General features: G+C 45.2%; 1 protein-coding gene and 1 long non-coding RNA gene across 4 annotated transcripts in view; one reads left to right on the top strand and one right to left on the bottom strand.

Moving 5' to 3' along the window:
• Positions 1–21,300, bottom strand: part of MAP3K20 (mitogen-activated protein kinase kinase kinase 20) — a 179,548-nt gene that overhangs the window by 16,135 nt on the left and 142,113 nt on the right. For all 3 annotated transcript variants that reach the window (XM_046018301.1, XM_046018299.1, XM_046018300.1), the window contains exons 12-16: positions 19,285–19,329; positions 17,380–17,410; positions 17,146–17,285; positions 12,670–12,732; positions 11,591–11,683 (exon numbers count right to left, since the gene is read on the bottom strand). In XM_046018301.1, the coding sequence (XP_045874257.1) occupies positions 11,591–11,683; positions 12,670–12,732; positions 17,146–17,285; positions 17,380–17,410; positions 19,285–19,329 (372 nt within the window). The remainder of the gene's footprint in view (positions 1–11,590; positions 11,684–12,669; positions 12,733–17,145; positions 17,286–17,379; positions 17,411–19,284; positions 19,330–21,300) is intronic.
• LOC123950496 lies at positions 11,236–21,285 on the top strand. The gene is made up of 4 exons (XR_006820238.1): positions 11,236–11,394; positions 11,668–11,720; positions 17,251–17,361; positions 21,170–21,285. It is a non-coding gene; the product is annotated as an uncharacterized LOC123950496 (long non-coding RNA).

Genomic DNA, 21,300 nt, shown 5'->3' with positions numbered 1-21,300 from the left:
TTACCCGGGTGAACTATCGATTTTGGTTGATGTGAGTGACAGAAATGTGGGTATTGATTTGGGGATCGGAAACATTCAAGAGTCACTGTGGATGTCTGGAGAACAACTCTCAATCCTGACAGCAATTCTGTATTCTCAGAGCCCACAGGGGCCTCAACGGACTCCTTTTCCAAAACCATTTCACCCCTGGCAGTCTGAAATGGCATTTGGAATTGGCCAGCACTTTAAATAGAATTTAAAGTGTTGCTGATGATTGTTAGATAGAAATCATATAGAAAAGGAGTCCACAGTAAGCCGTTACTAGGGGCGTGGCAGGGCATGAGGTGAAAGAGGACAACTGGACCTCCAGCTCCCTGAACTGGAATCCCAGTTTCGTCACTTCCCACCCCGCAACCTTAGCCAATATATAACCTGTTTGAATCTCAGTGTTTTTTTTACACACAAGTGGGTTGTTGTGTTGTGTGAAGATGACGTGAGGTAAGGTGAATAAAGTACTCAGCACAGGGCCGAGCCAAATGAGGAAGCTTGGGAAGGAGCAATAATTATTCTTGTTACCAATATTAGTCCCCAACACAGCTCCAGTATAGTTAATCAGACTAGCCGGCCCACGGTCCGGTAACCGTCTAAGACTGGGATGGGGCCAGAGTCAAGTGCACTTTGACAGGCAAGATGGTGCGGTGTGTTTAGAAAAGGGATCCAGCCAGAGCAGGCAGGCTGGGTCAAAGCATCTTACTTGGGCAGGAGTTTGGGGATCCAGAGGGTACTGAAGAAATCTGGTGCCTGGGAATTACCAGTGTTGCAAAAAAAGAAGGTGTGGCCAGTGGCAAATTAACAAAGACCGTCCTATGAAATAAATAGAAGAGGGAAGGAGCATATATCTTCTGACACAGGTGGGTTATATAACACCAGTTCTGCCCTTTCCTGCTTCCACAGATCCTGATGCAGCCCTACCAGGAGGAACCAGGGGATATCTGGAGGAAAATGGCTATGACATGTGGTTGACAGCCCGAGAGCCCTGTCTTGTCGAGGAACCTGAAGCATAGAGAGAGAAGGTAATTCGAGCAAGATCGCATAGACAGCAAGCCCTGGCACTCAGACTTGATCCTAGGTGGTCTCTTGCTGCTGTAATGAGCAGGTTTCCAAACTCTCCATCTTTTCTGAAGCTTGAACTTTCCCTTGTTATGGGTTAAGGGAAGTAAGAATCACGGTACAGACGAGTTCCACCTTCCAGAGTCAACAAACAGTCCAGATTATCTTGGGGAATTCCTTTGTTAAGTGTCCATGGCAGAGGCCAAAATACCGATTCTCGGATAAGTCCAACATAGCCAATTTTCCTCCCTTATTGACAAAGATCCTTATTCAAAGCACAGATGCTGCCATTCCACTGTAAGCTCCTTTCCTTGATTTATCTGGCCAGTACTTGGAATCACCAACACTTTCCTCCAGCCCTGGCTTAGGCTGTGTGGCTAGGCATGACTTCCACTCTCCAAACCAGAAACAACCTGCTCCCACCCAGTTGCACAAGCAGATGGTGGGGACAGGTCCGACTACTGTGGATTTTTATTTCATAGCTAGATTTCCACGTAAGAGAACATTCTCATTATTCAAATCTGTACCTTGAGGCACATCTCGAGGGAATGCTACTAATCAGTAGGAAAAATGTGCTGGGGCAGGAGCAGTGCTGGGCCCTGGGACAGCACTGGAACAGCAGAAAAATGGCCACCCAAACCTTTCCACTAACTGGATTGTCTGCCTCTAGTGCAGATCTATGAGAATTGAATGGAATTGTGTTGGGAAGAGCAGAGTTTTTGCACTTGAAACTGATGAAAAAAATGACAGTGCTGTTGGGTGCCCAGGATATGCACTATTTATCTGGGCAGCCACTGAAATACCTGGATAATTTTAGAAGCAAGTGTGGTTAATGGAGGAGCAGACAGCATTCCATTTGTACCACTTCCGCATTGCCGATTATGTTAAAAAATTTTCTGAATTAAGATTACTGGCCAAGTAAAACAGAAACTCTTAACACTGTGAAGATGAAATCCTAAACAACACTCAGTTAATGCTAGATTAAGTATCTCTTTGTGAGAAATCGCTATTACATTCTTTGCAAGCTGTTTAAAATTCTTTGGAGTTCCAAGCCAGTACAAGTGATGCCAAACATAGACATCCCTTCTCCCTCCCACGACAAAAAAAAAAGGTGGGAGGGAGTACAAAGAAATCCATATAGAGGTAAATTTTACAAATAGCAAAGGGGATGGAAGAGAGCACAGAAACTAACTTTAAATATTGTTTCAAGTTCTAGGCAGTTCAGAGACAACAGTTGATAGATAGCTCACTCTCTCTTTCAAATATGAGCACTGTAGGTATCTCTTAAAAGAACCTAGGGCCAAGATTATTCAGGATATTTCAGAGGGAAATAGACCTCATATTAGGCTTTCAGGCTGCTACAGATCACTTCTACCTGAAGATTACAGACAAAAAAATTCTGATGTGTTTTTTTTTTTATTGAGGTGGTGTATACTTTGCAAACAAAAATGCACTGATTTTTAAATGCACCAATCAATGGATTTTGACAACTGTATGCACCAGTGTACCCATCCAAACAAACTAGATATTCCCACTGGCCTAGAAAGACTCCTTATGTCCCTTCCCAGTGGGGGTTCCCCACACAAGTGACGGTGTCTCCTCCTTCCCATTTCTATCACCATAGACTCATTTCGCCTGCTCTAGAACCTGACCAAGTTGGAACTTGACAGTAAGCATCTCTATTCATTTGGCTTCTTTCACTCGGCATGGTGGTTTTGAAATTTGTCCACGTTCCTTAATCCTTGCAGCCTTACCCTGTTGTAGATAGCCCTATCTCCATTTTACAGATGAGGAGACTGAGGCTCAGAAAAGTGCAGAGATTGGCGGCAAGGTCACTTAGCTGCGCCGGGGCCAGAATTTAGGTCCTGGGCATGCCTAGTCTAATGGTAAAGAGACTGAGTTTTAAAATCCCATCTTGGTCTTCCCCCACCCACCCCCAGACCCTTCCCCTGCCTCCCCCCACAACGGATGGAGAAAAAGCCAAATCACCAGAGATGGCTCAGGATTCGAGCAGAGAGGCACCCCCCACCTTAGGAAGGCCTGTACGGAGGAGACATTTTAAAAATATAAAATAGAGGTCGGAATAAACTTTTTAAGATTCAAGAGGGGGCGAATGGGAAATAGTTTCCTAGCAGGTGCTGTTGGACAACGTGAGAAGTACCGTAAGATGAAATAAAAATGCGGCACAACTGTTGGTCATGCTGGTATTAAAAGTAGTAAGATGCTGATGATTTAGGCCTCCGAAGGCTCCTTCACACGCGTCGCTATTATGCAGCTCAGCTGCGGGGACCTGCTGTTTGAAAGGCAGGAGAGTGGAACATCCCGTGAGAGCACCTGGGCTCTTTATCATTACGGATAAGCCCGCTACTCCCTATTTTATTATGCTGCCTTTAAAAAGGAGATAATGCAAGTACGGTTAATTTGCTTCTCTTCTTTATCTGTCCGGTGTCGTGACCCCTGTCGGCTTTGTCCCACGAGATTTGTTTTGCAGCCCCAAAAGAAGGCCACAAGAAGCTCTCCCTAAAAATTCCATTAATAACCTCTTTCAGCGCGTATAGGTTGCAGGGTCTGGAACTAAGAATGTTTTAATCTGTTCGGCAAAACAATGTCTCATAATGATGTACAAGACTATTGCTGCACTGATGAAGAATCATACATAATTCAGCACCTTTCACTTGGCACCACTGTGATGTCCTCATTAGCCGTGGCTCACAGTGTCTGTCAGATGGTGTCCATGCGAACGCAGGCATTATATTGTCTTTGAGATGTGCAGCTGCTTCCATGACACTGCCAGTATATAAAAACATGACGCCGGTTTGTTTTATTTAGTGCTCAACCTTCCAGTTTGTAAAAACAAGGCTGACACAGAGCCTGACATGAGGCAGGGAAAATAATTAGCTCTCATTTTCTCAGCCTTCTATTTCCTTCTCCCCGCTGTGTTCTCTTTCCACTAAACCACCACATGTCAGTCGGAATGGGAGGCAATTAGCGGGCTCATTTCAGTCCCCACAACTGTGCTGAAAAGAAAGTATTTATGATGGCACAATGAACAGCTGAAAGATTAAATAACATTTGCCTTTTGAAAAGAAAATGACTTCTAGCTAAATGGGCAATTTTTGATTATTCTCAAACAAGCTTAGAGTAGTTGGTTTTTAAAATACAAGAAAGGAAAATGAGTCATTTTTAGGTGAAAGAATCAAATAAAACTTGACACAGTAATGCAAATAACTGATGTTTTATTGCAAAATATGTAAATGCGTTATACCCTTAACAATGGCTTGTGTCTAAGGTCAGGGCGGATTGGTGCCAACTAGACACCAGTAGAGATAAGGTTGTTATATTGCCTTTTGGGGGCTTGTTATTGGAGTTATGTACGAAAAGGGGACGTTAGGGATGATGTTAAAATAAAGTGAAAGAAATCAAGTGAGACGTACTTTCATACGATGCATTACATACTTGACTACCTGAAATGGTTCAGATGGTAGCTGACATGTTTGGAACGGGCTTTTTCATTTTAGGGTTTGTTTGTTTGTTTCTCAATAGAATTGGAAGGTACTAGGTATTTATCTTGGGGGAAAAAAATAAGTCTTGCTGTTGATTTTTGACTAATTAAGAAGCTCTTCTCAAGACTGGATTTCTTAACCAATATAGAAGGTGTTCTAGCTTACCTAATTACTGCAGAAGGTTTTCTAAATGCTTGTAAATGGGCTGCAAATTGACTTTTATCCAGGACACTCAAAATATAAAAACAGTTCTTCTGACTGCTAACTTCTCCTCCTTTCCCATGACTTCAGAGGTGATGCCAAAAAGTATGACTTTTGTAAAAAACAAAACAACAAAAAAACCAAAACAACAACACTGGCCTAGTCAGTAGGTGACGTTCTACCAATTGAGCTGTTCTCAGCCCAAATCCTGATGTCCGGGATTGATATGGTTGTCGTACATCTTTGCATTTCTGATGAAGTGCTTTCAATTTCATTTCAAATTATCAGTCTCTGTTATAGTTGGTTATTTTAAAGACCTAATTTTTCATCCAGAAAACACAAGCTATTGTGAGTTATCAAGGTCTCCTCTCTGCAGTGATCCTCCATGGCTTTGCTTCTAAAAGCAAAGATGTCCTCTCTAGGAACAACTGTGCCTGTCATCATGGAGTCAACAACCATAACTGTTGGAACATTTGAAAAAGACAATCACAGATTTAAATTTTGTTTCTCTATCTCCATAAGTCTATTCTCACCCATTACAGTCTCAAATCCTGACTTTTGATCTGTGCAATATGGTCAGTGTATCCATATGAACCAATGGCCACCCAAGGAAATCTGAGCCAACTATGGATTCACTAGGAAACTGGAGCTCTCTGTGAGCTCATTACACATATTATTACAGCTGGAAACTGACAATAATGTGTTTGTCACCTGGTCAAACCCATGCATTATCCCGTATACTTCCTTGCTGTTCACTTTCTCAAAAGGAATCCGGGGTCTTGATTAAGAAGGCCACAAGTGATCCAGTTGTGTGCTGGTCGCTCACACCTCTTCCAACTTCAAGTTCAGTGGCATCAGATCAGTAACTTGAAATTGGCCATGGTGAAAATATGTGTACCGTAGAGATCTCCAAACACTACAAATCAGGGCTGTTTTCTCCCATTGGTAGACATTTTCTGGTGTGCCATTTCTACATGTGACTCTCAGTCCATCGGCAAGTACGGACTGACCGGTTCCGCTCTGGGTCTGGAGGCAGCGGCCCGACCCGTTTCGGGAAGTGTTGCCCCACGGTGATTAGAAACATGCAGCAAGTCACACAGCCCTATTCCGAGCTGCACTTGCTCCTTCGCAGTCAACCACAAGTTCTGTTTCTTATAGAGCCTGACACTGCAGGCTGATACACTGAGGCACACCAACACGTATGGCTACATATGTTTTTTCCCCTGGAAAAACAGTTGATCATGGGAAATAAACTTCCTTACGCTGCATTTGTAATAAATGCAGGATATATCAAAGTAAAGCACGGCATGCAGCGGTTCTGAAATTTACAAAGAGTGTTGGCTTTTTACTTCCTTACAAAATCCTTTTCTTTGTGCCCTGTTATTTTATTCATGTTTATCTATCCATTTATAAAAATTACACAATAGGGAAAAAAAACCCTATTTGACAGTTTTTTGATATTTATAGTACTCTGAGAAAGGGCCTGGAGATTCAATCAAGTTTATTAAATGCAACATTTTATACACGATCCACTAATAAAGACCTAAAAGCACAATAGTAGGTGGCAAGTATTTGTAAAAAGCAGGGCTTCTGACCTCCAGGCGAAACCACCAGAGAAGGAGAACTATTGACTGAATTGCTTCTGCTGAGGTGTGGGAGAAGGGGCCCACGTGCTGCCTGTGCTGTGTGCAGAAGGAGCCAGAGAGGCAGGGTGAACGGAAAAAGGCTTCTGCTCTGATGGGGACCTCTATTCTGCTTCCACACCTTCAGAATGTTCCTCTTATTTTCTCTTCTGCATTCACTTGCTCCTTCAGAATTCTGCTCCAAAGAAAATCCAAAGTCATGGTCCTCTGGTAGGAAGTCCAGGGGTCCAGAAGCCTGTCTCTGTGGGAGCCTGGGTGTGGCTTCCCAGGCTCCTCCCCTGATTGTGGTGGCTGTCAACTCAGACCCACAGGTTTGTTTCCGTGCCTCGCTGGGGAGATGAGGGAATTAGGACTCGAGGGGCAAAGTCGGTGACTGTTGGGCATGCACAAGGAATGCGCAACTCCCTAGGTAGTTCCTTCGTAACCCGGCTTTTGAATTTTTATGACACGGTCTCAGAAAGTTTCTTGGTGAGAAAACTGCTGGGTGATTTGATAGTTTATTCCTTGGCAATTTGAGAATCAATATCCTTGACTGGCGAGTTTATAAGAGATATAATAATAAACTCCATGGAGCTGAATATGTCAGTAAAAAAAGGGTGGTTGCCACCCTGGAGGGGGCGGCTCAGGGAGCTGTCTGAGATTCTGGAAGCCTTTTTCCTTTTGTGCCAAGTCGAAGGCCTTAGATTACGAAAATGCAAGGCATTTCCCACACAAAATAAAAAGTGTAATTTAGTATTAGGTGATCCCCCCAAATTATCTTTTTACCAATCTTTTTACCCATATGCCTATTTGAGGGGATGATGATACTTTCCAGAAAGGGGAGTATGACACAGTGGTTGAGTCCTCCAACCGGCCCGGCCCCTCACTAGGAGGGTCTTTGGGTAGGGAATTTTACCTCTCGCGTCCTCAGTTCCTTCTGGACATGATCCAGGGATGATATTCCCTGGGACAGTGGCTTATAACAATTACATGAGAAAAATGTTCATAAAGCACTTACCACACTGTCTGGCAGAGGTGTGAAATAATCATCATCAAACATTTCCAGCCTGAGCACAGGAAAATTTTGAGCTGAGAAAGACCCCATTTCTGCCAATTCCACTGTCATAGTAACTTCAGCGTGGCCACAACATGTAGCATTATTTAAATTCCTGATTTACTTTTTAGAAATGGGTCAAATACAGGAGGAAAACCCATTCTAACTTACTGTCAGTTTAAATTGCCAGTGAAACCTTTGGTCTGAGATCGTATTTTCCCTGCCAGTTTGCCTCACAAAGGAAAGAAAAAACCCTACTTCATTTGCGAGAGGATTCTCAAGTCTGTATGGGGCTTTAGCCTGCCGAGGTCCTGCCCTCCAGAGGGTGTGGTGGGAAAGACCGACCACAGCAAAGCATCACGCAGCGGCACTGGGCCACTCTAGGCGGCACACAGCCACTCAAATGTGAATGGCTTTCCTCAGTTGAGCAAATCAACCTCACTTTTGTGCCAGAATCCATCTGGTTGTAAAATGAGGCTAAAAAAAGAGAATTGTATCTGAATCCTTAGAACAAAAGGCTGACAGGTCTTAAAACAAAAGGCTTTTTCCTCTACGTATATTTGTCTCTTTGTGTCCAAGGTCATATTTTCTTTCTCTCCTCCTAGTAGGCCAGTTCCTGAAGCAACATACTAATTTTAAGTGGTTTTTGAGCTGGTGGGCCGTCTTAGATGCAATGGGAAAATGTAGCTACTATTTTCATGATAAAGTCACTGTCCTATATGATTCCCCGGTGGCTGTAGTTAGAATGCATCTTTCGCTTTGTTTGTAAAAGAAAAGGTGAAATGGTCAAGCAGATCCCCTGCTGTGCAAACCAGGTTTGGACAGAACTCACATAGTGCTAGTGTCCTCTTGTAACTTATCCTAGTCAAGGAAAGGCGTCACCTTTTCTGGGAGGATGGGTTTATGAGAACTCGGTTGGCTGGGATTTTGAGGATGTCTTTTTTTTCTTGGGTCCTACCTTTAAAAGTCAAGGTAACAAGGTTTTCATGTGGGGAACTGGAATTTCAATTCAAAGCACATTTTGGGGAAAATGTTTCATAATGCTGGGGTATAGATCAGATGGCATAACTGGGTAGCTTAGAACCGGACAGTAACTTATTCTAGGAGTATTTTATGAAAATTTACAGATGGCTTAACTCTCCTGCATCATGTATGAGAGCTAGCACATGTTTAAGAAGAAAGTAACGATGAAGATGTCATTCCTAGTCTGAGCTCTGTCCTCCCCTCACCTGAGGTGGCTTGCACATTTCCTCTTGCTCCCTGTTTCCTGATCACTGATGACAATACTGTTCCTTATGCGTCCCACAGAAAAGCCAAGAGGATACATGAGATGACATTTATGAAATAACCTGACCACTTTAGAAAGAAGTACTCTCTCTAAAGCACAAGCTTTAAATATTATAGTCAGGAAATTATTTGCAAATGACCACAAACCTCTTCAAGCCTTGTTTCAAAACTCACCCCTTCCAAAAAAAGCTTTTCCTGGTTGACCTCACCTCTTCCAGTCACTTCTTAATGCTTTAGCACCATAGCACTACATCCACTTTGTACATTTCACTCTTCACTGATTACATCACAACCTCCTCTGTCCGCTCCCCACACCGGAAGCCTCGGCACTGTCCTGACTCCCCTCTCCCCCACCCCATTTCCAGCAGGCGACCCAAGCTGATCGGTTCCATCTCAGAGTCCTTAGACTCTTGGCCCCTCCGTGGCACAGCCATCGCCTCCTCTCCCTATCCCCTTTCACCTGGTTGTCTGCATCTGCCGCTCCTAGTCTTTCTCACGTTAGCCGGGTCCTTTCCAATTCATCCTCCCCTGTGCTTCCAAGAGAGCTTTTAAAAACAGAAATCTGATCCCATCTATTCCCTGCTTAAAACTCTTCAAACGCCTTGGTTTAGCTCCTAAGATAGTTCTTACTGGTTGCCAGCCAGTCTTCTGGCCTTAACTCTTGCCGCACTCGTCTACCCGCTTCATGCTGTCCCGGAGCAGTGTTGCTCGAGGTGCCTTGTGAGGTCCCATAGGCACCAGCCTGAAGAAGAGCTCCCTGTGTGTTCGTGGCTTCGGGCTGCTGAGCTTTTATGTATGTGATTCCTTTTGCCTTCTATGTCTTCTCCCTACCAAATTAATTCCTGATGGTTTTAAAGTTCTAGCTGAAGCCCCACTTCTACCCCCAAAGACCTTAAGATCCTCTCAGACCCCTTTTTGTATCGGCTTTCAAGGCACATCCAATTGCTCCAATGAATGATGTGCTTGATGTTTAAAAAAAAAAAAAAAAGTGTCATTCTGTACCACAACCATTCACTGATCTCGTCTATTTCTTCCAAACAGTGATGGGTTCCTTGCAAACCGGAGACTATGCTTTTTGATTTTGTATTCTGGCCCTCTTGCATAGAGCAGATCCTCAGTAAATGTCTGCTGAATGCACAGTTGAACTTATTAGTGTGTAGGCATGATCCAGTATCAGCCGCCTGACAGAAACTGCAGTGACGTTAGGCCTTGTGAAAACCTCTGGCTCAAGAAATCTGCACTCTTGAGGCCAAAAACAGACCAGTGTTGGTCTCTAGGATCATTTATACCATCCAAGTTTTTACAAAAAGATGATTTTTCTGTTTTCCACATTAACAAGTCATTTCTTTTTAACCGAAAATGATTTTCTTGGTTGAGGCTGCTTTTGACAAGTCTCTCTCTCAAGAAAATTCTTCCCTCTTCTTTTACTATCTACAAGCCATAAGACAGTCTATACAAAGTCCTGAGTGCCTTGGAGTTGAGGATATCAAAGAAGGCAGGTTAAAGTATGTAATTTGTGTACCATCAGACGGACTTGGGAGTGCCCACAGTTTACCCAGAATCTCTGAGTGAGAAGGGCTCCTGGTTGTTTTTGGAGAGAGGATCTGCCTCTCCCTGCCCGCTTTCTATAGCTGCTGCTAATGATAGGAACAAACAGACAGTGACCCACTCGCGGAAAGAAAGGAAAGTGTCCGCATACAAGAAACCTGGAGTCAGAGCAACTTTCACTTAGCCGGCTTCTGTGGCCAAACAAGGGAGAGGAAGATTTCCATTCAGCAGAAGCGTGAGTAGACCTGCAGGTGCAGGCAGGATGCTCTGTCCGATGTCTAGAAAGTATATCTTTGGAAGCCCTGGGTGACACTCATGCCCTCCCAACCATTTCCAGTCACTCCCAAACGCTGGTTTCAGGAATGGCCTGGGATAAGCGAGTTGTGATCAGTGGCGGGCCGTGAGCCGCCTGCTCGAGCCCCACCAGGGCTCCGGTTGTAAGGAGCTGTACGCACGAGGTCTCCGGTCTGCCTCAAGGGAAAGGCACAGATGGTGCAGGAGGTAAGAGCTTGGTTCTGGGGTCCCAGAGGCCTGCGTTCAAACCCTAATTCCGCTGCTTGCTAGCCCGGTGATCCTGGGGTAAGTCATTGACCCTACAGAGCCTCAAGTCCCTCATTGGTAACATGGGGGGAAGCAGCATCTACACCACAGCATCTACACCACAGCACCATATGCCTGGAACACAGTAAGTGGTCAACGAGTAGCAGTTACGTCACGACTACCTCTGCACAGTAATCCAAAGTACCTTAGACCTATGCTGATGCCAGTTCACCTGCCACCTGGGTCAAATAACTGTGCCGCGTTCTATTTATGTTCTAAATTAACATAAAGGGAGAGAGCCCGACTGAATGAGGGCTGGTCAAATGCTCTGCTGTCCTACTTCCAGCTGATAACTTGGGTTTCCATATTGCCTATAGTTCGACTCCGGGTGTCGTCTCACTCTCAGCATTCTAAAACAGAAACAGGAAGATGGGATGCTCGAAGCCCAGCAGCATGAACAATCACTCGGATATGCCCCACCCCCCACGCTTTGCTGTGAGTTTCCTTGATGGTTTTGGTGGCCTCACACAAGACTCTTCGCTGAACAAGGGTAAGATTCCAAGACTGGAATAGGTACCTGGCAGCTTTTCAACCAAATTCCATTTTATGAAGCCTGTAAATTTACTCAGAATTGAGCTGTTGGCTGGTTGGGGGCAGATGAGAGGTGTATGAAATCATAGAGTTCCAAGAGGGAAAAAGAGTAGATTAGACTGAAATTCATCCAAAGGATTTAAAATATGATTTACCTGTGGGCCAGTTCCTGGTTTCAAGTGAAAACCAAAAACAAGTTCAAGGTTCACAATTTTTTCCTCATTTTCTTTAGGTTCATCTACTGAGTCCTAAAACAGAAAAACCCAGCACCATTTATTCCAGACGGTACGTTGTGTTTTTACTTTTCCTTCTCCTATCAAAGAGATGGTTTCTCGGCACTGGTGTTTCCATTCTAACCTTCTGATTCCCATTTGGTTATTTTGGATTAAGCTCCAAATTCCAATTACTTAAAGCAAGAGAAAGGACACCGTAAGCCTTTGAGAGCATTTCCACATGATTCATCTCACACGCCACAAATCGAATGTCACCGTCTCACAAGGTTTTACAATGCCTCTTGCATTGTGCAGTTTTACCCTAGAAATGCACTGAACACCTGAAGGTGCGCTAGGAGACGGAGAGTTTCTTAACACTCAAGATGTCTGGAAGCTGTTCCCAGAGAGGGGCTGTGTGCCTGCTGGAGCAGATGACAATGAAGGGCCAAGCGGAGGAACAGAATGAACCTCCAGGAGCTCAGAGATGGAAAACCACAGTTAGTGAGTGAGCGGAGTTCTGTGTAGTAACTGCAAATATCTACTAACTGTATAACAAAATGGGCCATCTACCTTTAGACTATATTCAAAATAATGTGTCAAAGATGCTAGCATATCATTCAGACAATAACCACCCCTACCGTAACCTCCCCCCAGGGCTAGCGAAAATCTAGAGCCCCAGCGTGTGAATTCCTTTAGTGACTTAGGTGTGGGACAAAGGTCTCCAGAGACAGGTGGGAGGCCACTGTACTAACCTACAATGTTAATACTTACCTCCTCTCACCACTAAGGGGTCATGTGTTGTTCTTATCACGAATATATTGTTAATATTTCAACTTACAGGAATCAAGCCTGTTCAATTTATGCACATGCTACTCTTCACTCAAAGGGCCTTTTGTTGGACAGATAATGATTAAATTTCCCTTCAAACAACAGTTCCCGACATTGGCAAATCTAGGTGTGGATGTGGCAGGTGCATATATCAATAAAATAGCACATTCTCAGTAAGAAAAAAAAAATCTTACCTTAATTAGTGGTGGGAAGTGGAACAAGTTTAGGTAATCGTGGGTTAATTTCTCAATGGCTGACTGTTAAAAAAAAAGCAGAAAACAAAAAAGAAACACATGACTTTATTAATGATCCGATAGTGCCACAAGAGGATTAAAATTATTGTGCACCTATAAAGGCAATCTTTATTTATGTAGCCCATAAAATATCTTGGGATGTTATTGTCCACCATCGATGGAGACTAAAAGTGATGGTTCAAAGTATTATTGGTAGTTTGTAATTATTTAATGGAACAGGAAGATATTTGAAAGATATGAAATCTCAGACTATTCTTCAAATCCTGGTAGAGAGTCTACTTGTGACAAGTTCATGTTCTGGTGTATGGAATGCTCTTGTCGCCCTGAGTAACGACGGGAAAAACAACAAAGAACATGAATATATCACCAGAGACTCTCCTCAAGGCTGAAATCTCGCGGAAGGATTTACTGCATTGTAAGGGCTATTCTATGGGTGTGTGTCCAATGAAGCACAAAGAACTCTTAAAGGAAAGGAGGACAATTTCAATCACGATTTGTTTATACTCATCAGGTATAATCCAGCTCTTCTGTGAACTGAACGTATCACGTAGAGAGTAAAAAAAGTGCCAATGTGAGAAAAATTAGATGCATTTTTCAAAGCGAAATGAAAGCTGTTGACACTTGACAATGTAATGAACACTTAGGCATGTTCAGCCCTGTTCCTTCCACACAGCCCCTCCACGTGAAGGCTTCCGGGCACAGGGAGAAGGATGCTGAGCTGGGCTGAGAGGGACAACTGCGTGGCTAAAGGGTAGGCAGAAGGACCATTTGCTTTCATGATCCACAATTTAAGGGCTGAGAGTCTCCCTGAGAAAGTACGCAGACATGACTGTGCTTTCCTTAGTGAAAAAGCAGAGAATGGCCAGCACAGTGTGTGTGCGTGCGCGTAACACGTATGACAGGTACCAGGTGGGCTCCTTTAGTCTGAAGGGAGTCACCTAGTGTCCTAGCCCCAGAGGCCCAGCTCAAAGCATTATTTAATCCTCATATCTCCATGAGTGGATACCGGAGCTCCCAGAGCAAGCTTCCAACATCCTTTCCCTTTAACCTTTCTCAGTCATCTAAGCTTATTTGTTAGACATACCCATGACCCCGTTGAGTTTAGTTGGAGCGTCACATGTCGGCCAAGCCCCCCACGCATGGCCAGTAACACATCCATGCTTTGGGCGTTTCGGCGGACTTCTGCAACTCCCCGCCCTGGACAGTCTTCATGCCCATACGCCTTCTCATCCTTGAGTTCCGTGGCGGTCTTAGGTTCCCCCGTGGATAACGGGCCTGCTCCTTCTTTCAGAGCTCAAGGCAGATACTCTACTTCACGAGCCAGGCACACTGCCCTGACCCCCTCCCAACTAACTGCTTCCAAGGAGGGCTTTTTCTCTATGCGTGTGTTTCTTGGCTTCTCTGCAGCATTAGACTCTGCTTTTATAAAGCTTTCGACCTTTGGCGTCTGTGACACCATTCTCTCCTCCTCCTCCTACTTCCTGGGTGGGCATCCCTCTTGTCCTCCTGCCCAGGTTCCTGTGACCTCTCCTTGCCACAGCCCTCCTTCCTGAAGGCACACGAACCATCAGACAGAGACAGCGTCCCGGCCGAAGACTGTACGTGGTCGGGCATGTACGTGCAGCTGTGCTTTCCTTTTGATTTATCAAGGTGAAAAACACTACCATGAAATGAACCATTTTGAAGTGCGCTCCATCAGCAGCGTTTTATAGCTTCCCCATGCTGTGCAGTCCTCCCTCTGTCTAGTTCCAAAATGTCTGGGGACCCTGTGCCCATTCGTAGTCACTCCCCATTCCCTCCTCCACCCAGTCCCTGGCAACCACTAGTCGGTTGTCCGTCTCGATGAATTTACCTATTTTCTGGATGTTTCACATAAATGGAATCCTACAACATGTGACGTTTGGTGTCTGGTTTCCTTCACCCCACAGGGAAGTTTTCAGGTCATTCCATGTCGCGGTGTGTGTTCACTACGCTTTCCTCCTCGAACATGCAGACCGATCTCTTCCCCGCGGAATCCTTCCCTTCTCTGTTCCCATTTTCATGACACCAGCTAGGCCTTACTACTTTGTGTCATAACCTCTGAACTGGTCTTTCAAAATCCAGCCTCTCCTTTCTAATCCACTCCACAATTTCCAGAAGCAAAGTTTTAAAACATGTCAGATCTCAAAACTTCCAGTACTCCCCAGAGCGGGTCAAACGCCAGACCCCTGGCCGGAAGCCCTGAGCTGTCTAGGGTCGGGCCTTGCCTCCCCTCCGCTTCTGGGGCCTGAGGCCTCCCCAACCAAGTGAAGCTTCCATCAGACAGAGTCACCTCTTATCTTTGCATCAGACCCGTTTTTTCTGTTCCCTTACACTCTCTTCTGTTTCTTTCTCTCTTAACTCCTTATTCTGTCTGGATTCATGTTCTTGCCTTTCCTGCTGTTTACATTTCAAATTCTGCCCTTCTCCAAGATCCAGCTCAAAGGTCCACCCCACTCCAGGTCCAGCCCACTCTCGCTGTCCCCCACCGCGCCCCACCTCCCCACGCAGAGGGAGAGAATAACTCCTTTGCGCCCAACTGCCAAGGCTCTTCTGAGAAGTTGTATGTACATGTTTTCTCTCTTCTCTGGGACGTACAGTCCTCGAGGGCGGGATTCTTCTCTGTATGTGCATAGGCCCAGACTTGCAGTGAGTATGCCTTTCCAGATTTTGCTGAACAATAAGAAGTTTGGACATCGCTTGCCCTAATGATAACAGCCAGCACGGAGGGGGCACTTTGTCCTAGGCCAGCTCGGGATATTTAAATCACTATGGCTTTGTGATGTACAGTTTCCGTACCCACTTTCCTCCTGACAGCTCCTTAAGGAAATGTTGGGTCCTTTATCAAAGACTGCAGAGGGGAAGGGGATGTGGGAGCATCTCATCTGTCTTCTGCCAAATAGGACAAGATTTGCCACATTGCTCTGTTGGAACCCTGAAATTTCTCTGCACCAGAGAAAATAACTTTTTCCTACGGCAGCTCACGTAAGCCAGCTTAGCTTTTCAAGATGGATGTGCCCCACACCCAGAGGTCAAGATTAAATTACTTGCCAGCCTTTGCGATGTATGTTTAGGCATGAGGTTTCTAAGGGGGAAAAGATAGGCTAAGGCTAAGGCATCACCCAGCCAGTGCTGAGGGGCTGTAAAGATATTCCTTGCATGGGCCCAGGGCCCACCAGAGGCAGATGGCTTCTCTTTGGACCTCAGAGGGGATTTCTTTGAAAAGGCCACATCGGTGGCTCTAACTGAAGTAAAGGAAAGTAGTTACATAGATAGAGACTTGGTGAGAAGTGGATTTGGCTAAGAAGCTGCCTTTTTTTTTTTTTTTTTAACATTTCCTTCTTTGATTTCTCTTCTTTCCAACCTGTGCCCATTCCTCCATCCACCCACACTGGGGTTGAGAAAGTTCGGGGAAAAAACTGATTTTACCCTGAGATCTCTCTTGAAACAGACCTCTGACTAATAACAATGTCCACACAGATGCCAGCAATTATCTGGTTTGAGTAACTAAAGAGCAAGACAAAACAGATCTGGTTGCTAAACTACAAAAAATAATAATAATAAAGGCAACAGCAACAAGAACAGGTTTAGCTTTGCAACTGTTCAAGACTACGGTGTGAGGGGACATGTTAGGATTTCCCGAGAAATCGAAGGATGAATTCCCCATGTGGTGGTGTCAGGCCCAGGTCAGAATTACAGACACGGCGAACTGAAGGCGCATCCCCACGACGTGAGGTGCTATGGTGGCTTCGCGTTCGCCCAGTCTGTGGACGGGTCCAGCATCTTTAGGGACTCCCAGTGGGTACCTAGCCCCCCGGGCTTAAATGAAGTCGCCTCCTTGCCTGCTGGGTGGAGGTCAGTTCTGCAGGCCCCCCACCGCCATGTGTCCAGTCCTGGCACACAGCATTCTCCCACTCTGCCTTACCCCCCACGGTGCCTTATCCCCGGAACACCTCTTCCCCCCGCATCCCCTTCACCAGGTTCACGCCTGCTTGTCCTTCAGCTCTCCTCCTTAACTTCTCTGCAGCAGACTTCCCTCAGCCAACCTCACGCCTCCTTTGTGGCATTTCCTACAGCTCCCATTTGATCTTTCTTGCATGACTAACACCTACCTATCTTTTCTACTAGACTGGAGATTTCCGGAGGCCCTGGAGTGACATGCGGGTGTATCTAGGGGATTTCTGCTGTGCCCAGTGGTAAGCCTTTAGCTGTTGGACTAGGAGGAGGGGGTAGGGGTCCCACGGGGATGGCAGCTAGTTATCAGCTGGTGTGTAAGTATTTCAGTACTGCTAGAGCCCGTGTGTTCATGGGCGTATCCTCAGCCCTGGACATAGGGTCTGCTACGGGGTGGGCGCTCAGTAAGGATCGTTGACCAACCGTCCTCCCTCTCTGAGGTACCTTCAGGTGAATGATGTGCCCCTTGGAGACAATGCCCATGTCTTTTAAGTCTTCTTCCTCCAGGAGCAGCAGTCGCTTTCCTGTGATGTTGTTTTCCTTGAACAGGCTGGCGTATACGCTCATCTCCGCCGAAGAGTCCCCTGAAGGGATCAGAAGGCAGAACAGCATCAGACGAAGTCCTGTCCAGAGCAAAGTTAACTACATGAATTAAGAAGGGTAAGTTATTCCACTTGCCTTTTCTGACGAGCTGCTGAACCCAAAAATACTGTGAAAGAGAGGACATACACGGTTTTCAAGATTCACACGTGGTCAGTGGCCAGACGTCACAGTAAAACACATTTTCAGTCGATTAAAGTAACTAATTTTGTACCGTAATTTTCTGACTCACCCACAAAGGGAGAATGAAAGGCATTTATTTTATGGTTTTAAAACTTTAAGCTTTCAAGGAGGAGATAGCCCTCCCCGTGGAAGCCTTGGGACACTTAAGGGAAGCTTGGTTTTCCTTCTTATTTGGGGGATTTTTACAAAATTCTTCAAAAAAGCTCTTATGATTTTTCTCTTCCCCTGCTGGTGGTCCCTGGGGTTGCCGAGGGGTACTGGTGTACCCGGGAACTGTATGAGGAACAGGGACCGCACAGCAGTGGACAGAGGGACTGGGCAGAATGTGCCCTTTGTTCTAGGCCTGGTCAGGAAGTAGCTGTGTGGCCCAAGACAAGTTACAGCTGGGAGCTTCCTGTGTAGAAAGAAGTTGGATCCAGTGACCCTCAGTCCTTGAATTTCCCTTGGCATGTGTTTACTGGTAGCCTCTCACATAGATGGAAGGGAGGCCAGACCCAGTCCCAGCAATTCTCTGGGGAGCCCTTGACCCTGGGATTTTATTTACATGGCTTGAAAACCACTCGACCTCAGAGCAAAGACTAAAAATAACTGTTAGAGCTTACTGCTTTCCCCCCCTTTCTCGCTGTGTCTCTGTCAAATAAGATCTTAAAATACATATATAAAATAAAAAGTTTCTTCTCAAATGAGATGGGCCAACTTTGCAGCTGGAGATAAAGAGATTCTCTCCAGGCCCATGAATAAAGGAGATCCCAAGTTGTTTTTCCTTGTTAAGCGGGCTGGTGGGAACTTTACAGTCAAGGAGGCCCGAGGAATGGGAAGAAGTAGAGGCAAGTGGCACCAGGTTTTCTCACCCTCTACTATAAACCAAAGAAGTTAGCTTATATCAAAAGCAGTTTTACTTCACCAGAATGCCACAGGCAGGAAGGAGAATGCCCCAGTCCAGGAACCAGGTTGAGTTAAGTAAACAGACCTTCCCAACAGTTTCTGGTAGTGAGCTTGCACACTGTGGCCTCTGGTCTGTTCCCTGGGCCGGGGGCTTACTAAGGCTGGCGTTACGGCTGTTTTTCACATGCGGATAGCTGAAGCATATACAGTGGCCCTGGACAGACATAAGCCCCTGGGGTCTCCGATCAAGAATTCTCTGGACCTTTCACTAAAGAAACAGCGAGATGCAACAGCCTAAGAAGGATTGCCCCTCAGGGTTTCTACCCACGTGTAAGGTCTAGAACTTCCTTTGGACTGAAATAATCTGTCCTCGTCCTCTGGCTCCAGCTGCAGAGAATGTCTGGGCGCTCATGGCCATTCCTCCTTGGGAAGGCCAGAGTAAAGATGGACCTGTCACTTCCAAACAGGCCTGAGGTAGGAAGGAAACCCAGTTCGGCAGAATCCCAGCTAGCACTGCCTTTACCAGATCTTTCTCCGCTGTGGTTCAAGTCCATCCCTGGTATTTTAGGAAAACTTAAGATCAATTTTTTTTTTTTTTTTCACATATGTTCACTTGGTATCCTGGATCACTCCTGTAACGTTGTCATTGGTATTCATGATCGTATTCTGGAATACCTTTCAGAGCAAATAGGGAGGTGGAATCCTCTTGTAAGATTTGAAGAGAAACTTGCTTTGCTCTTGAGGCCTTATTTTAAATCATTACTGCATTAAAAATAGAAAAACAAGGAATTTGTCAACTTCTCCTAGTGCGACTTTCCTAAGGCCCAGACCCCTCTGGCTGCATTTGTGACTTGTGGAGGAATGTCTGAACCAACTGCCCAGGGCCAAAGGAGGCGTTAACAGAAGCCAGCTTACCACGTCGTCTTCAGTCCATGAGCCAATCTCAAAGGAGGGCAGCAGCTGCATGGGAAATATGAATGCAGTGAAAAACAAAAGCAATATTATCATTGTCTTTTTGGTTTATCCCTTGTCTTCCCATCTTAGCTTTCGGCCGCTGCTCTGGCTTGGTTCCTCCTGCAGGTTACGTTCAATGGGAAGCCCCTTTCCTGACTTTATGGGGAATTTCGCAGTGTTCCAAGCATCGTGCCCACAGAAGCCAACCATGGGTACCAGCTTCTTCTCTGTAACAACTCCTTGCACTTGCTGAGCTGTGGCAGTGGGACCGTAGATCTTGAGAGTGTCCTCTCTTGGTACTTGGCTCACACACCTCCCGCAACAGGCCTTGGAAGTTAAGGAGTTTCTGATGTTTGCCAGATACCAGAGCCTCCTTTGGAATTCCCAGTCAACATGGGGATCATATGATTATTAAGGAAAATTCCAAAGCAACCCCTTGGTGATCACATGACTTGCATGCTTCTTCTTACAGGAGAATTTCTAAGTGGTTAAGCAATGACTCACTTGCATTAACCAAATATTAGGACCCATGGATGAAGAAGGACAAGAGAGATGGGACTCTGTCCCAAGAAACCCAAGTTGCAGAGTTTGCTATAATGAAAACTCAACTAACCTCCCTATTAGGGGTAGACATGAAAGGCAACTCTGCAAAAGAACTTTAGCCTGCATCATTTTCAAAGCCAGAGAGCTTCTTGCTTGACTAGATGGCCATGGCCATAGCCTAAATGAGACATGCCTACATGATCTGAAAACAAAAAACAAACAAACAAAAAAAAACGGGCGTGTCCTGTGTCTTGAATGAAAAAATCTGCCACAGCCATTAGCCTTACCTAACTTACCTCACCAGAATGGGGATTGCTCATAACATGGCAGTGTCTTGCAACCTTTGTTAAGATATTTTTTTGTGAATGAGTTGAAAGAAAGAAGTTGAGTTTGGTTGCTTTTACTATTACTCTAAAAATCAGAGGGTGGGTGAGTTAATCCTTCTAATCTGCAAATATTTTGAACTCACATGCTCTAATCCCAGCTAGGAAAAGTATGCCCCTCCCTTCCAGCAGCTTTTAATTTAATGGGGGTGAAACAAATATGGATTATAGATGGAGGAGTTCAAGGCTGCCTTTGTGCCGGTTCACTCAGTGCCTGGCAGTGCCTGCCATACGATCCTGGGTAAATTTTTGTTGAACCGTGTTGCTGAATGAATACAACTGCGGGGTACAGTAACTAAAATGCTCAATTCTCTGGTACAGAATTCAATGCCTGTGGATTTACCAGGGAAAAGCGAGGGTTTCACAGACTAAGATGGGGGGAACGGAAGGCAGGGTGGGTTGAGCTGGGTACTAAAGGGCAAGAAATAGAGAAGTTACTTTGGGTGAGGAGAAGCAAGAAGTCGAAACACCGACAGTGGTGTGGGGGAAAGGAAGGAAGGAGGGCACTTTTGCCTTACCGGAGCACTGGACGTGGTGGAGAATAAAGGAAAATGCTTAACAGATTTGCTTAAAATGCTTAAAATTCTCTCTGGCAGTGGTTAAAATCTCTAGGGAGCTAAGTAGATTATTTAAAAAGAGAGAGAAAAAACCCCAAACTCGCAAGTTACAATATATTTGAATGTGTAGGGTTTGAATATTATGGCTAAGTGGCAAGCGTAGAAATCACTGCTATTCTGTATGTACCCAGGTGCCCTCGTTCCCTCAGGATTGCCCCTCTCCTCCTCTGAAATACTTGACATATGTTGGAATCGTCACAGGCACTCACCTGCTTTAAGGATGCAGAAAGGAAAATGACTCGAAGAAAATCGAAAACTGAATTTGATCACAAAAAATATATGACAGGTCTTACATCTTCACAGGGCAGCTGAATACAGCTGCAGAAACATGTCATTCCCTTTGCCCATCATGGAAACCGATGTGAAATAAGGTACTTTTCTGAAGAGTTCGAGGACCAACAGACTGAGTTACAGAACTATTATTGGGGTGGGTG

Source organism: Meles meles, chromosome 9 (assembly GCF_922984935.1).
Source record: "Meles meles chromosome 9, mMelMel3.1 paternal haplotype, whole genome shotgun sequence".
NCBI classification, from domain to species: domain Eukaryota; kingdom Metazoa; phylum Chordata; class Mammalia; order Carnivora; family Mustelidae; genus Meles; species Meles meles.
The sequence above is the reverse complement of the archived record's forward strand: the minus strand, read 5'-3'. Positions and strand labels throughout refer to the sequence as shown.